The following is a 17,626-nucleotide window of genomic DNA, read 5'->3' on the forward strand; positions in this document are numbered from 1 at the left end:
TGGGCCTTGCACAACCACAACTTAATCCTAATATTTGAGCAGTTGTCAAAACTGTATTATAACTGATTTTCAGAAGTTTTCTATGATGATAATTTTCTTCTACCTAATTGAAAATATATAGATAGCTTTCAATAGTCTTTTTTTCCTTTTGAGCAAGAAACTAAAATTGGAATTTTAATGATAACAGTTAATTATAAAATTATCTTTTCCCTTGAAAAATAGTTCAGAAAAATCATGTAGTCGAGTATTAAGATTTTGTTTCTCTGATGGAACATATATACATTTATATGTAGGTTTGCATTCTACACATATTATATTCAGCATATGAAATGTTTGAACCACAATAGTATTTGAAGGATATAAAAATCTATTTGATTTGAAGGTTTTTGTTATTTACAAATGAATATTTTCTCCTACAATTAAAAATTTATCCTTGTGTTGTGCATGGTTTTTTATTTTACTTTTTTGAATTTAGCAGTCAAAGATTATTAAAATAGGACATTATTTTCTTTCCTGTTAAAGGCCTTTAAAGAAAATGATGCTTTTAAAAGATAGTCAAGGCTTTGAATACCTTTGAGTTTTTCTCCCATTCCTAAATGCTCTGTAATTTGTGTGAGAAGAATTTAAGATGTTTCTGCTTATATTGTGGCATTGCTATTGATTTTTAAAATTTGTGTTTGCTGTAGATTGTAATGGGTAAATGGTGAGTATGAGGTAAGAAGGACATACCATTTGTGAGCATGGCAAAAAATGTATTGTTTCCTACTGCGAATACACCTTCAGAAATAACTGGGTGGTCTTTCATTGTCACTTGATGTGATTCTTAAGGGGAAGCATTCACAGATACAAAGACATTCTTCAAGATGTGATCACTATAAGACCCTGAGCCTTACAAGTAAGCAGAGTGAAAGACTAAAGATCTCATGTAGGATTGTCTACAGTGGGTAGAAAGGGAAAAAGGAAGTCCTTATTGCCCTGGAGAGATGAAGAGGCAGTCTGAAATATCTTGATTTTCAGTGTGAAAACTGCTACACTTTTTACAGTGTGGAAGAGAAAGAATGCAATATCGAGGAGCCCTAAAAAGGGGGTGATTATAGGGACACTAGGAGAAGCATGATGTAATAAGTAGAAAGGACTCACAACACAAGCTGGGGAGTATTGAATCATGTCTGTTAGTAATGACACATATTCATATAACTAAGAGGAGAGTGGAGTTCTTTTCTTTCACTCAGTTTTCATTGTTCTTTAATTTTTTCATTCTATTAAAACTTTTTTGAATTGAGAGAGACACAAAATGACAGGAAGAGTTTTCTTCAAAATCCTGTTGCAGTATTGCTGATAAACATTTAGAAACAACAAAAAACATGCCTGGTGAAATTCTACACTTAAAGGGGCATATCTTGTAACAGATAGAATATGCACATAGCTATGTATGAGTAAAGAAGACGCTTATGCATTATTTGAAAAGATTATTAGGAGTAACCTCTAGTAATTGATAAAGTGAAAAGGGTAAATATACAAAATGAAAATACAAACAGCTTCTGAAGAGGAGAAAAAAAATCCACTTAGTCACTTAAACAAACAGAGTGGCCAAAAGAAAATATTAGGTAGTGAAATAGCTAACAGTCTTCCTAGGTATTAATTTAATAGTAATCATAACCCTTGATATGAATTTAGCTAAGAGATTTGTATTTGAATAGGCTGCTTTGATGCCCAAATACTGAAAATTTTATTTGGAGACTCACTGGTGGGCCTGTTTGATTTGGCTAAAATGTTTAAATTTGACACACGAAATAGAGGACTATGTCAGAATTTTGATTTTCATCATGGAGAAAAAATTACTTTATTTTATTGGGATCAAGTGATAAAGGCAAAAACTTGCATTAAAAAATGGAGTGAGATGATATAGAACACTTGAAGCAACAGAAAGCTAACTCTAGAAGGTGTGGAAGGACTACAGGAGTAATACTTTGGGAAGAAAATTTCAGTTGGAGGAAGTTTTCTGTAATTCGTAATTCATGACATCACAACAAGATACAAAGTATTAAAACCAGAGAATGCAAAAAATTCAAACTATGTCCATAAAGATTTTAAGAGTATATATCAAAATCTGAAGAATAATGAACATAATCAAGAAATAAAGATTAACTTTAAATTTCCATTAAAAAAGTCATTGCATCAAAGATTTGATATGAGACCTGAAAATGAGCTTGATCTTGACATATACTTTTGAAATAAATACCATCACTTTAAATACTTTGTATCAAACATGTCTTCTAAAAACTTTAATAATGTTCTGTAATGATAGAGGTGATTTTTTTATCAAAGGGGTATTAAGTAGTTAGGTTTTGTTGCTCTCAAAGATGCACACCCTAGTGAGAGAGGCAGGCATATGACCAAATGCTATAACAAAGGCAAGCATAAAGTGCTATGTAAGCAAAGGGGAAGGAGCCATAAATAAGTTTATGTGTTTAAAAAGTCAAAAAAAAAAAAAAAGAAGCAACCAGGGTTAATGTTAAGATCAGCATATTATTTGACCTCATTTTACTCATAGCAGTAAATGGAATATGGTAACTTACACATAGCAGAAGTAAAGGCCAGAAAGATTCACAGCCTTTTTAAATGTTGATTTTCACCAGTTTGTCTTAGAGGCTTTGTGTACATGGTCTTTTGTTAGACACTCCAAGGAGATGTCCATTAGTTATGGTTCTTGCTTTCAGTTGTTTGCATTTTAAATGATAAAACCAACAGACACTCAGGGGGTTAGATAATGTTAAACATGTCAATAAATAGATGAAAATATATATATTGTTAGGTGTTTTCACTTTTATCTGAGGAGGAGGAAGTGGGATGGTAGACAGCAGTCAGTGGTAGTTGTGTGTTTTTCTCTGTGTAGCTGTTAGGCAAACAATGTCATTCATCCTCTCTATTTCTAGGAATTTTCCAATCAAGAAGTCCAAGATGAAATGAACTGCCTAAAGGAGAAATGAAAATAACAGTGACATCCTTGATGAATGAGTTTATTTTTACCTGCATGCAGGGTTATAAGAAAGATCTAAACATTCTTCAGGATAGATGATGACATTACAACATTTCTATAACTCCACTTAGAATGTTATGTTTAGTTCTGTGTGCCATATTAAAAAAAAAAAAAGATGTAGCATTTGAAAAAGAGGAATTAGATTGACCTTAGGACCACTAGGCATGAGCTGTGAAGACAGGATAGAATCCTGAACTTCTGTAACCTTTAAAGAGCAAAGGTTGAAGAAGATTTATTTATTTTTTATTTTTTTGTCTTTTTGTTTTTTTAGGGCCGCACCCATGGCATATGGAGGTTCCCAGGTTAGAGGTCTTCTAATTGGAGCTGTAGCCACTGGCCTATGCCAGAGCCATAGCAACGCGGAATCTGAGCCGCATCTGTGACCTACACCACAGCTCATGGCAACGTCGGATCTTTAACCCACTGAGCGAGGCCAGGGATTGAATCTGCAACCTCATGGTTCCTATTCGGATTCGTTTCTGCTGTGCCATGACAGGAACTCCCTGAAGAAGATTTAATGAAAATAAATTCACTTCAGTATACATAGAGATAGATAATGTCAATTCTGTTTTTAGTACAAGACAGATTATCATAAGAGAGATTTATAAATTTCGATAGAAATGAAATTTGCTGAAATAGGCATCTGTACTGCATAGCTTTTCAAGTCAATCTTTCTGTAGCTTGCAAACAGAACACTAGTCTTCTGTTTCCTCTGTGAGGTAAAATGTCTGAAGAATTTTCATTCAGTAATTTTCTGAAACACAGAAAGAATATGCCCCTTAGCTGAATACCACCGACAAGCATTGTGCTAACTATTTATGAATCAAAGAAAAAAAATACATCTTTGGATTGGCAACTAAGCTGCTATAGCCACTAACTTCTCCGAGGAATTTCAATTTAATCTATTCATATTTTCAGCAGGTAGTTGTCAACTTGGTAATCAGAGAACCATGGAGTATTTGAGCTATGATAGATCAGAGAGGTCAATTTATCCAAACTTGGTTTTACAAATTAGGATATTGGGATCTAAAAAGAGGAAGTCATTTGCTCATGATCACACATCCAGTCACATAGTTGAGATTAAGATCCAAGTCTCCTTATGTCTTGTTCAGTGTTTCTTTCTTTCTTTCTTTTTTTTTTTTTGTCTTTTTAGGGCCACACCCAAGGCATATGGAGGTTCCCAGGCTAGGGGTTGAATCAGAGCTGCAGCTGCCAGCCTACACACCACGGCCACAGCAAGGAGGAATCCAAGCCGCATCTGCAACCTACACCACAGCTCAGGGCAACGCCAAATCCTTAACCCACTGATCAAGGCCAGGGATTGAACCTGCATCCTCACGAATACTCACAGATACTAGTCAGATTCATTTCCATTGAGCCATTATGGGAACTCCTTGTTCAGTGTTTCTGTTAACAGTATTGCTTATAGAATAGGTTGTTTGAAAATTCATTTGTAACTTGGTTTCATGGAACTTGGAAATAAATTTTCATGGAAACAAAAGTTATAAACTCAGACTTCTCCTTCGCTCCATTGTATACTTTATTCCCATGTTAAATTAAGCTTTCTGTCATATTAATGCTAGCTTTAGACTTTCTGTTGCACATGGCCTTTCTTTTTGATTCTTATCTCTGTCAACCTAGTCATCTCATGCCAAGGACATTGTAATAAGCTCCTACCTGATTTTACCTCCAAAGATTCTTGTAACAATTCCTTTTGCCCATCTTGTCAGTTTCAACTTCCTAAAGCATTGTAATCTTCTTTCTTTGTTTTCCAAAACCTATCTATTCTTCAAGGCCCAAATCAAACTTTATCGCTTTCATAATGGGCCACTTATTACTCTAGGTATGTGATGCCTTCTTCTAAATTCTTATAGCTATTAGTTTTTATCACAATGCATCACCAGATATTTTTGAGTGCTTACTCATTGCCAGGAAATCCTGTGTTTATCACTTCATATACTTTCAGTGTAGCAATTTGTGACTGTGATCTATTTCTCTTTTCAGATTGTAATGCTCTTGATATCAGGGATCATGCTTGAAGATCTTTGTATTCTCCATAGCCCATAGCAAAGAACCTTTTGTACATAGTTGATGATCAGTAAGTACTTATAGATAAATATTGAACTAAGGTGCTATCATAGTGTAAGGTGATAAATCTGGCCTCTGTGGGATCAGTACACAAACTGTTGGATATCAATTTTAAGTATGTTGGAAGAGCTTCCTTTAACTCTTAAAGAAGCTGGCTCTTTCATATCATAAAAGTGACAAGACGATCAAGGAAAAAAAAGTACCAAGAAAAAAGGGTTTTTCAGTCACAGATAGATAGTGAACAATAGGAAGTGGAAGAATACTGCATCAGATTAAAAACCCTTCACTCTCAGTTTCTACATATATAAAAGCAGGACAGTGTTTCAAATTCAATTTTGCACACAGAATAGTTGTACTCCCTACTTAATGATGAGAAAAATGCTCCATTAACTATAAAATTATATAATAGTAAGGTATTATTATTTAACATGAGATTTTGGACACAAAAAAGAGCTACATCAAAAGGTAATCGTTTGTAATATTAAGTATCTGCCTCTTGTCTTTCTTGTTGAGGAACATGCACTTTATTTTATTTTATTCTCTTTTACTCTATGGTTGTAAAGGGGTCCTTGTCAGAGATTAATTCAAGGGATGAATGTAAGGGACTTAACAGACTTTCAAATAAGCAATCATCAATCCCACTTTCTCTTAGTCGTACATTGTGTGCATGTCCAGATCAAGATTCCTCTGCTTTTACCCTGCTTAATTGTCTTCATCCACAGCTAGATTAAGGATTACCAGAATGATCAACTGGCAAATGAACTCATTAGTTTAGAAAGAGCTTAGCTGAGTTCTGCTTACAGAAGTGTCAGTATTTCACATCTAATTTAAGCTTCAGTAAATAAGTAAGCCAAATGTTAGAAAAAGGGCATAATTAAAATAAATTTTAGAATATTCTTTTTCTCCATGAATAGCTTTATAATGACTCTATATTTTTCTACCCATCAATAATTCAGAGTATTTGATGCCATCAACTAAGTTTGGGCTCATGATATTTCTGATCAACTTTAGCACTCAGTGAAAGTGTTTACTCATTATAAAATACCATGACTGCCCTTCTATAAATTAAGTACCATCATCAATCAAGTAAATCAGTGTAGCATAGCAGAAATAATTTCTTAAAATATATTTTATGAAAATAAGCTTGGAGTCTCTACAGCGATGGATTTAAATGAGTAATGTGGACACATTACTCATTGTTCACATGGCCAATGTTCAGTTTATTTGAAACTTTTACTGAATGTTTGCTCTGTGAACAAGAAGTCTAAACATATTCTTCAGTGGAGATTGCATTTTCAAAGGGAAAATAAAACAAATAAATAGATAAAATATTTAAACATTGCTATAAATGCTATAAAAATACCACTTTAATCAGTAATTCAGAATTGGAGACTTCCTCTAAATTCTCTACATAGCATACTATTTATGCTAAATAGTAGAAGTAGGTCGGTTTACTGTTGTCTCAGTGTGTTATCAAACCATTAAAAGCAAAGCTAGCTAAAAACTGATAAAGCAGTGATCATGTCCAGTGTCTCAAGGGCTTTAATGTACATCTACCATAAATGTTTAGTTTGGCTTTTGGATCATTTTGTGTTTTCTGTGAGTCTTTCTGAGCATACTGAAGCAAGACATAATCTTCAACTGGAAGACATGAAATATAACTAGTTTAACAGGGTTTTAAAAGTCTCATACAAAAGGCTGGTTAGAACTACATATCAAAGGGCAAGATTCAAAGGGTCATTCATGGTATCTTTAGCCAAATCTACAAACATAGATAGCAATATTGTAAAGAGAGAAATTTCCAATAGAAATATTGTGGACAAATATGCCACAACAATAAATTATTTAAAATTTATGAAGGTTTTGAAGGATTTTAATATTTAAAGCTTTCTATAATAGAAATGATCACAGATTATCTAAAATCATAGAGTTCATTTATGTGATGAATATTTACAGTACATATGTAGTGAAATCCCCTCTCTTACAAATCTAAATTTAAAAATGCCATAAGCTTATTAATATTTACTGTTAACTCATCCCATATTTAATTTTCCTTTTCTTTTTTCTCTAGATTCTGACCTTAAATCCCACAGACTTTAAAGAGTCAAGCTCATGCACCAAAGTATTTCAGAAGAAACATTTAACATGAGCAAAATTTTTGTTATTCTCAATAAGTTCTAGGAAAAATAAATTTATGAAAGGGGGAAAATAGTTTCTTTTTTTTCTTTTTTAGAGTCTTTTCCTTTATAGATTGTCATGAAATATTGGGTAGAGTTCCCTGTGGTATACAGCAGGTCCCAATTTTTGTTTGGGACTTGAATCAGAAGATTGTGCCTTTAGAGACTTAAATGATCAAGAGGCTGTTTGGATGTCCTCTAAAAAGTTAAATAAGCCTAAAATATATAGACCTTTGTTTTTATACTTTTATAGTAAAAGATATTTTCAGTTCTTTTTTCTTTTGACATACTTGATTGTCAAAGAATTTCTAGGATCCTTAATGTGATTGAACAGATTTATAATAGCTGCTGTGCAGCAAAGAGTTGACATATAAAATGAATAAAGTTATTAGTTAAGAGTGAGGAAAGCTCCCTAAAAGCTCCAACTATAACAGTTAACATGATTTAATCATGCCTCCACAGAGAAACTAAAAAAAAATTACCCAACACATATTTACTGGTCATTTGTCCCCTACAGATAAATTGAGGGGGGGGGCAGGGCATTACTTGACTTATGTCCTATTTATTTATTTCCTTTGTTCCCAAATCAACATTTCAGTTATTGTACCGGGCCAGGAAAACACATTACATGACTAAAATATCTTGTCTGTATGAGGAACATCTAAAGCTTAATTAATTAATTTATTTTTTATAATTATTTTTATTTTTATTATAGCTGGTTTACAGTGGTCTGTCAATTTTCTGCTGTACAGCAAAGTGACCCAGTCACACATACATATTTTCTCACATTAGACCATCACACTTTATCACAAATGGCTAGATATAGTTCCAAGTACTACACAGCATGATCTCATTGTTTATCCATTCCAAAGCAATAATTTGCATCTACTAACCCCAGACTCCAAGCCCATCCCACTCTCTCCCCCCTCCCCCCTTTGCAAGCACAAGTCTGTTCTTCATGTCCATGATTTTCTTTTCTGTGGAAAGGTTCATTTGTGCCATATATCAGATTCCAGATATAAGTAATATCATATGGTATTTGTCTTTCCCTTTATGATTGACTTACTTCACATAGTATGAGAGTCTCTGGTTCCATCCATGTTGCTGAAAATGGCATTATGTCATTCTTTTTTATGGCTGAGTAGTATTACATTGTGAGGTATATATACTACTTCTTAATCCATCCATCTGTTGATGGGCATTTGGGTTGTTTCAATGTCTTGGCTATTGTGAATAGTGCTGCAGTGAACATATGGGTGCATATGTCTTTTTCAAGGAAAGTTTTGTCTGGATACATGCCCAAGAGTGGGATTCCTGGGTCATATGGTAGTTCTATGTATAGTTTTCTAAGGTACCTCCATACTGTTTTCCATAGTGGTTGTACCAGCTTACATTCCCACCAACAATGCAGGAGGGTTCCCTTTTCTCCACAGCCCCTCCAACATTTGTTATTTGGTGACTTCTTAATGATGACCATTCTGACTGGTGTGAGGTGGTATCTCATAGTAGTTTTGATTTGCATTTCTTTAATAATCAGTGATATCAAACATTTTTTCATGTGCTTCTTGGCCAGGCCATCTGTATATCTTCTTTGGAGAAATGTCTATTCAGGTCTTTTGCCCATTTTTCCATTGGGTTGTTGGCTTTTTTGCTGTTTAGTTGTATAAGTTGCTTGTATATTCTAGAGATTAAGCCCTTGTCAGTTGCATTGTTTGATTGTTTCTCCCATTCCATAGGTTGTCTTTTTTTATGGTTTCCTTTGCTGTGGAAAAGCTTGTCAGTTTGATTAGGTCCCATTGGTTTATTTTTGTTTTTATTTATGTTGCCTTGGGAGACTGACCTAAGAAAACATTTGCATGGTTGATGTCAGAGAATGTTTTGCTAATGTTCTCTTCTAGGAGTTTGATGGTTAAAGCTTAATTTAGTGGTCCCCAAAATATGGCTGTATATGCCAGATTAACAGCTGGCTTTCATTTAAAAGTGTAAGAAACATTTTTTTAGCTTTATTGAGGTATAATTGACAAATAAAAATTCTATATTTTAGGGTGTACAATCATTTTACATGTATCGAAGAATAGGAAAGATTTTATTGATCTTTTGGAATTTTCAATATATGGCTACTACTCTGAATGATAATGTTTCTCTGAGTGTAATCAGAGTTTATTTCTGATTGAATCTATTTTTTGTCTAACACAACTTGCTTCAGATGCTTTTCTGTATGTGAAAAATATAGTAAAACAGTGTCTAATACATACTCAAAGGCTTGTCTTTTCTCATTAAAGAAAGTGCATGTGAATTTTTAGGTAGGTAAACAACTAGCACTTTTAGTGTACCCTGGATCAAAGGCATACAAATGTATGGAAGTTTCTTTGGGAAATTGACTAATGTTTGTGTAAATTTTACCCACAAATATTAAAATAGCAGCCATAAAACTCAAGTTTTTACTGGAACCAAAGAAAAAATAAATTAATTTGGAGGACCAGAGCCAGTTTTGATATTATAGGAAACTCTGGGACCCATAGGGTATGGAAGACTGCATACTCCGTTTATGGATGGCCATTGCTTCTCTACTCTATTTAGTTATGCTGAGCTAGTAAATATGTGGAAGCATAACTGTTAGGTCTTCCTTATTTTTGAAAGAGAACTTTTGAAACTCTAAAGGAAATTAGAGGTTATGTCAAACTTCAAATTTTCAAAGTTCTAGGCATACCACACAAAATATATTTGGCAGGCCCGTTTTGCCAGTTTGGAACTCTGCTTTAAACTCAATGTGGTACGGAAAAAAAGCCATGGATCTTATCTTGTCTATTCTACTATCTAAATGTATACATAGCATGTCTATCAACCTTATGTTTCCATGGGAGTGAAACAGATATGACAGTCTTTGGGGCAGAGCTGAAAAATTGGTCCCCTAATATATGGTAGAGGAAACAAGGTGACAAATTCAGGGACAATAGTGTGAACTAGGAGTCAGAAGACTTCTGATGCTAACTTTCTAGGTAACCTTGCCCGAATGATTTTGGTGGGGGTGGTAAAAGAACAAGTCAGATACCCAACATATCACATAGGAGAAAGAAGAGCTTTGCTGATCAAAGGAAATGGCTCACTCTTGTCTTTCTTTCTACTCTCTGCCAGCGCTTTACTGAAGTTTTTTAGAGTCCAATTTGAAATCCATTGTAGTAGATCATCTCAAAATTTGACTGTATAAAAATGCTCTGCTTTAAGTAATTTCCCCTGTTTGAAGAATTAGTAAAGGTAACATTCTATTTAGTTACCTTCACATCTGAGGTAGAATTAATTATGTGATATTTGACAATGAATTTTTAGTTTATCATCAAAAGGACTAAGATACTTAAATCCAAAGATTGTGTGAATTCATAACTGGACTCTTTAGTTTGTGATATTTGTTGCCATTTGTCATGTTTTATACACTGTTTCTCTACTGTTAAATGTGATTTTGTGGTCTAAGTTTAGGTTTCAAAACTAAGAATTCCATATTTCTGACTTTCCTATTAAACTTCCTCCAATCAGAGAAGGGCATGTGAGGGAGCAATCATTGCCATTAATTTTGTTGCCTTGCATACACATACTACAAGTTAGAAGAATCAAAGCATCAAAAATTTATCAGTGGTACATGATAGAAATGATCTTGATAAATTCAGAATATAGCCTGCTCCTAATTATTCATTTGTTTTGTTTCAGCCAGAGCAGAATCACCTTCTAGTCATAACTTGTATGTGGAGACCAGTCTTCCTTTCTTCCTTCCTTCCTCCCTCCCTCCCTCCCCTCTTCCATTCTTTCTTCTGGCCACACTTGGGAATATGAAAATTCCCAGGCTAGGGGTTGAATCCGAGCTGCAGCTGTAGGCCTATGCCATAGCCATGGAAACACCAGATCCAAGCTTCCTCTGCACCCTACACCACAGCTCATGGCAATGTTGCATCCTTAATCCACTGAGCGGGGTCAGGGATTGGACCTCATGGATACTAGTTGGGTTGTTAATGCTGAGCCACAAAGGGAACTCCAAGCCTGGTCTCTCTATACTAAGGATGATCAGTGTCCTAATTCAGTGCAACAATGATGATGATTGGAGCTAGTGAGCTGTGTAGAGACCCTTACTACATAACCACCATGTCTTGTAGGACCTCAACTGATAATAGTTCTAGTGGTGTATTAGTGGTATATTGAGTATTAGTATCTGACCCAAAGTTCTTGAATATGTGTAACCTCATTTTGTCAGTAGGTTCATAGGATTATGTTCACATGTACATTTTAACCACAAATATAGGTTTTAGTGAATTTTAGGCACTTTATTCAGGGCTTTAATTGCATAGAGTGAGAAGTGTGGAGAAGTAGCAAAAAGGTATCTTCAGGAGACAAAGAGGAATTAGAGGGGATATGAAACCTTCTAGACCAACCCCAGGAAACCCAAATGAGAACTGCTTTGTACTGAGCTGATAATATTTATAACATCATCTGCTGTTCAGTAAATTTTTCTACAATGTTGAATATTTTGTAAAGTATAAGGAAATCTAAAATAAATTAGTTGATATCACAAAAAGAACAAATTCAGAAACATAGAAGTCACATTTTATTTTCGATGAGAAATTTTCAAAAGTCAAGGTAATCTCCTAATTTTCTAGGAAATTTAAAAATTCTTAATAAAAGGACAGTTAACTCATGGGTATATTTATTGGATAATGTTAAAAAAGAATATTTCAGCATTTGGTAATTTAAAATCTAAGCTCAAATAATACATGAAGCTCAAAGCATAGGAGATTTAAATTATTTTTTAAACTTATTATAATTATGTACATATGGTTACAGCCAAAAAAGTTGTGTTGAGTTTAAGAAAGTTTTATAGTTAAAAAAGGGAATCTCTGATGACGAGGAAAAAAAGTCCTCCTTTTTTTTTCATTTTAGGGCTGTACCCGCAGCATATGTAGGTTCCCAGGCTAGGGTTTGAATCAGAGCTGCAGCTGCCTGCCTATGCCACAGCCACAGCAACGCAGGACCTGAGCTGCATTTGTGACCTATACCACAGCACAAGACAACAGATCTTTAATCCACTGAGCGAGGCCAGGGATTGAGCCTGCATCCTCAGGGATCCTAATTGGGCTCGTTAACTGCTGAGCCATGGAGGGAACTCCAAAAGTCCTCCAGTTTAGTGATATAAAGCCCATTAGATGTAGAAAGTTTGCATTATCATTGACTTGGTGTATTATGAGTTTGTTCTACTTTAAGAAAATGTAATTTCAAAACAGGTTGGGTGAGTGAACTATAAAGCAAAATCAAGCAGTTCTGACAATAAAGTGGCAGAACAGAAGAGTAGATGAAAAATGCACACCTTTCTTCACTGTCACCTCCTTTCCCCAGCAACCCCAGATACATGCTTGCATTTGTGGTATATTTAAAATTGTTCTGTAGGGAAGCAGTTGCCTTTCAAAAACAAATAGGCAACGAAAAATCCGAAAGAAGTATTTAAACAAAAAGACTGTTAGAAGAAGAGATTACGAAGAGGAGATGAACTAACCATATATATTTGCAGTAGGTATTAAAAGGAGGTTCCTGTTTCTGTACTACTAAGAAGTGCAATAAGGCTCAAAATAAGCTAAATTATAATACTTAATTTTTTTTTAGTATGTCATTTTAAATTTCATTGTTCTTCATTAAAAGGTCTAGTAACACTAGGAAATACTATACTACTGGAAAGAATGGTTTTGTTAAGTAATTATGCGGGTTTTTTATTGATCTTTTTACGTGTTTATTTTGTGCAGGTGTGTGTATGACTGTGTATGTGTGTATGTGCGTGTGTCTGAGTGTGTGTGTGTGTGTGCATGTGTAACCCTTTTGGGGAAAATGTAAGATAGTTTAATATTGCTTCAGAAATAAATATATAGTGAGCTATGTGATTAATGGCTCCATGTTTAGGAAATTAAGGCATAACATTGATATTGGCTTACTTTCGCAATCCTGTTGGCCAAATAAAAAAAAAAGAGAGAGAGAAAAAAAACTGGAAGGGAATTTTTTCCCCGAAAAATATTGGAATACCCAATGGGATGGGAAGAAAGGCTCTTGAGAAAAAGGGAATAGACACAATATTGCTGAATCTTTTTTTGGAATTGTTACGACCCGAGGCCATTTCTTCAACAGAAATCTATAATCATTATTTCCTTGCCTTCATATATAGAAAAGCCCTAAACCACATGACATTTCACATTATTCTTTACTCAATGGGGATTAGACCAGAAATGTAATAACATTATCCTTATATTTAAAACACTATCTAATAGCAATTCAGGCTTTCCTACCTTCTTTGTGCTCTTCCCTTGCTGGTGTTTCATTGTGTGTAACCTACCTAAAATTTCTGCAGAATTTAAGAAGATATTTTTGTGAAATATAATAAAGCCTTGATTAATTGGAAGCTAACTAACCAGAACTCTCAATTAACCAGTTTTATTTATTTATTTTCTGCTACACTCTCCTTTTAGAAGGAAGAGGCAAATGACAAGAAAACAAGCTGTTAACAGGTATTTATGTATTTATTTTTTAAAAATCAACTTCCTGGGAATGTCCTGGAGCCTGTACAGATTCATCCCAACTTCAGTAATTTTGTTCCCTGTACTATACTTACTAAGGTAGGAAAGTAGAGTCATTCAAAATTTTCGGCAGCAGATATTGAATCTTGATTAATCTTTAGTTAATAATAAAAAAGAAATTCAAATAGCTAATTGGAGCTGTCTATCCATTTGAGGGTTCTAGTTAATTGGGGTCTTCACGGTTTCACTATTGCCAGTTAATGGTCATTCAAATCTATTAACTGGGAGAGTATCCCAGGACCACACAGTGGGGAAATGATGTCCAGCCACAGGAAGCATATCTTTCCCTGGGAACTAAAGCAGAACCTGGAGAAAGACTGCACAGTTGGTGGGGGTTGAGGAAGGGTCACCGAAGTAAAAATCATGACACCTATGTAAGATAATGGGAGAGTAATTCACCTGCCCCGTGGCTCTGAAATGCTTAGGAAGGTACATTCACTTTTGCAGGGCAGCACAGGCTATTAAGTGTGCTACAGGAATAATGGAAAAAAACAGGCCTTCTAATCTTCCGGAGTCTTTCTAAGCATTAGGCACTGATCTATATTGTAGGCATGCTACTAGTTCTGAAATATTTTAGATTAATTTTCCTCTAAAATACACTTAAAAATATTTGGAACTCTTAAAACTTATGCTTGAAAATTCCTAAACTATCTATGACAATTTCAGTTAAATTGCAATCTGAGATACCATATTGCTCCAGGCTTCATACCTTTTAGGTTGTAATGGGGAATAAAGAATGGGCAGTAACTCAGAGATGCAAGGGAGAAGAAGGGCAACCCATGATTCTGAAGTACATTTTTATATTGCCTGGCAGTAATGTCCACTCTTCTCTTCCATCTACCCTTTTCAGGTTAAATCACCCTTTGGTGACTCCCCCCCTCCCCCCGCCGCCTTCCTTTAGGGCTGCTCATGATGCATGTATTTATCCACAAGAAAAATGTCAGTGGGTTGTTGGAGATATGGGGACCACACTGTGTGATTTATTCTGGGTTTTCAACACAAAAAATTTAAAATCATCATGGTGGTGGGACATTTTCTATACTAAACATCACTCAAATGTCATGCACACTAAAAATACCCAAGTGACCTGAAGCAGTGGATGTGCCTCCTTAAGTGCTAAAGTTCTTTTTAAACTGTGACTTCAATGCTGGGGAGACTAGAACCCACCAGATTTCATTAATGAATGAATTTAACTGAAAAACTTTAAATGAATTGAGTTTCCAGTTTAGGTTTGGGATATTGAAAGTAAGTGTTTTTGATTTTATATAGTTGAATGCAGTGAATTCAGGCATTGAAATTGACTTTCATTATTTTAGTAAAATGATATACAAATTAATGTTAACTTCTTTTAATTAAGCATAATAGTAGTAGATTTATTTCTAGATTAATCAGAACACACATTATGTATGTACCTATATGTAATGAGTTTTTACATTTACTGTAATCTGAGAAAAACAGTGAAATGTTTTTGAAAGTATATAATACAGATTCACTCACATAAACTATAGAGAAACATGAGCTTCACAAACTCTAATGCCTATGAGGCAAGAATAGTAGTGTAAATGAAAGACTATAAGCAATAGGGAGTGGTGGGGACTATACTTAAAAAGTGTGTATTTTTTCCAAAGAATTTTGGAAAGCTATTACTTTGGCAGCTATTGCTTAGCTCAGCTGATTGCTACCAGCTGGGAATGCAGGCCCCATGTAGTTTAAGATCTGACTTTTTAAGAGAAGCTAGGGATCTAGATTTTTATATTAAATTCTCTAATTCTTAAATGTTAGTAACTAACTCAATAAAAGGAAAAAAATAGCAACACTGTGCAGGCAAAGCAAAACCCATCTGAACCCATCTGTGGTCTGGATTTAGCCCATGGATTATCATGTGACCTCTGCTTTAAATTGTAAGTCCTTTAAGTACTGCATTTTTAAAAAATCACCATATGTTATAAATGCACCCAAAGATCTTGATGACAGAAAATTCATGTAAATTAAATAAATAAGTAGATTGCTTGTAAATAATTCTCCTGGTACTCAAAATGGTGTACTCAAAACTTTTTGATTTTTTTTAACTGCATGGAAATAGCAAAGATAGTTTTCCCTTAATGCGTTTAGAAAACTAAGATAAAATTGTGATTTTTTTTGTTTTCATATTTTCAATGTAATGCAATATGAAAGACAATTTCTGCTGTGTCTAAAAGAGAATATTTAAGTATAGGTTCTATCATATAACATAATTAAGGCCACTATTTAAAGCCCAGTTTATGGTGCTTTAATAGAAAGAAAGCCGTGTATATAGTATGTGTTATTTTAAATTGGCTTGCCTTTAAAAACAATTCCCAACTTTATCCACTGAAATTCCTTTGTTTTTACAAATGGTTAAAATGAGAAATAAAAGAAATGTAAGTAGTTAACACAACAAAACTGCATTTGAACTTTTGATAGGCATTGGCAAAGATAAAAGCTCATTTGAGATTTTATTGAGGTAACTGACTGATCTGAGACTTTGCTTGTTTCTCTGTCTTTCCCTGGACCTTAGCACATAATCCCACTGTGCTACAATGCTTTTGACATCTGTATGCCCCTTTTCATCAGTGGCAATCCAAAAGAATATTTGTCTAGAAAGGAAACAATTAAATTCCATCTCTCTAGGAAAAAAAGAAAACCAGAAAAAAAAGAAAAGAATAACATCCCACTGCTAAAACTGCTTTAATGACCTCTATGGTTTTTACCGTAAATCCTTAGTCAGAATGGAAAGTTAACATTGTCATTTCTGATGAGAAAAATATCAGAGGACTTTAAATAAAAGTGAAAAAGTAAGAGAAAAGAAAAGAATGAACAATCAAATCCTAAATTAACTAAAAACAACAGCAACAAAATAACCTATACTTCATTTGTTGACATACTATTCTAGTTGAGGATTTAACAAGACACATATAAAAGATGAGAAATTTTTGGACAACTGGTTAACACATATGACAATATGCAAAACAGCTTATGTTTACTTAAATAAAATTTGGGTAGACAGTTCTGCTCTTTCTAGATCACCAGTAATCTGTTCTGTGATAGGGATGATGAACCATGTTTAAATGTACTAATTAATTAAAACTGTTTCCTAAAAACTTTAACAAGTGGAGATTCTTAGTTACCTTATTAGTTCTCAAAGAGAATTTAAGAAATAAGTGACTATTTGATGCATTCGATCAATGCAGACATATACATAAAGTTGTTCAGGATAAATTTTGAACTCGAACTTTTTGGGCCAGAACATAATAATACCTAAAAGTTTTTTTTATTTTTTATTTTTTAGACCTGCACCCACAACATATGGAAGCACCCAGGCTAGGGGACAAATTGGAGCCATAGCTGCTGCCCTAGTCACAGCCACAGCAAGATATATGTGTATATATATATATATATGTGTGTGTGTGTGTGTGTGTGTGTGTGTGTGTATATATTTTATATATATATACACATATAAATATATATATAAATATATATATGGGATCCAAGCTGAGTTTGTGACCTACATCACAGTTCCCGCAATGCCAGATCCGTGACTCACTGAGCAAGCCTGGGGATCGAACCCTCATCCTCATGGATACTAGTCTGATTAGTTTCCCCTGTGCCACAACGGGAACGCCCAGTAATATCTAATGCTCTTCAAACATGATATCTCAGGTGATTTTTCATGTATTAGTTCGTTGAATCATCATAACAACCCT

At 34.3% G+C, this 17,626-nt stretch overlaps 1 protein-coding gene across 4 annotated transcripts in view; it reads left to right on the forward strand.

Moving 5' to 3' along the window:
• DACH2 (dachshund family transcription factor 2) overlaps positions 1-17,626 on the forward strand; it is a 561,187-nt gene that overhangs the window by 121,189 nt on the left and 422,372 nt on the right. For 2 of the 4 annotated variants that reach the window (XM_021079680.1, XM_021079681.1), the window contains exon 2: positions 13,797-13,835. The exons of the other annotated variants lie outside the window; for them this stretch is intronic. In XM_021079680.1, coding sequence (XP_020935339.1) covers positions 13,797-13,835 — 39 coding nt within the window. The remainder of the gene's footprint in view (positions 1-13,796; positions 13,836-17,626) is intronic. 4 annotated transcript variants of the gene reach the window in all.

Source organism: Sus scrofa, chromosome X, assembly GCF_000003025.6.
Source record: "Sus scrofa isolate TJ Tabasco breed Duroc chromosome X, Sscrofa11.1, whole genome shotgun sequence".
Classification (NCBI taxonomy): domain Eukaryota; kingdom Metazoa; phylum Chordata; class Mammalia; order Artiodactyla; family Suidae; genus Sus; species Sus scrofa.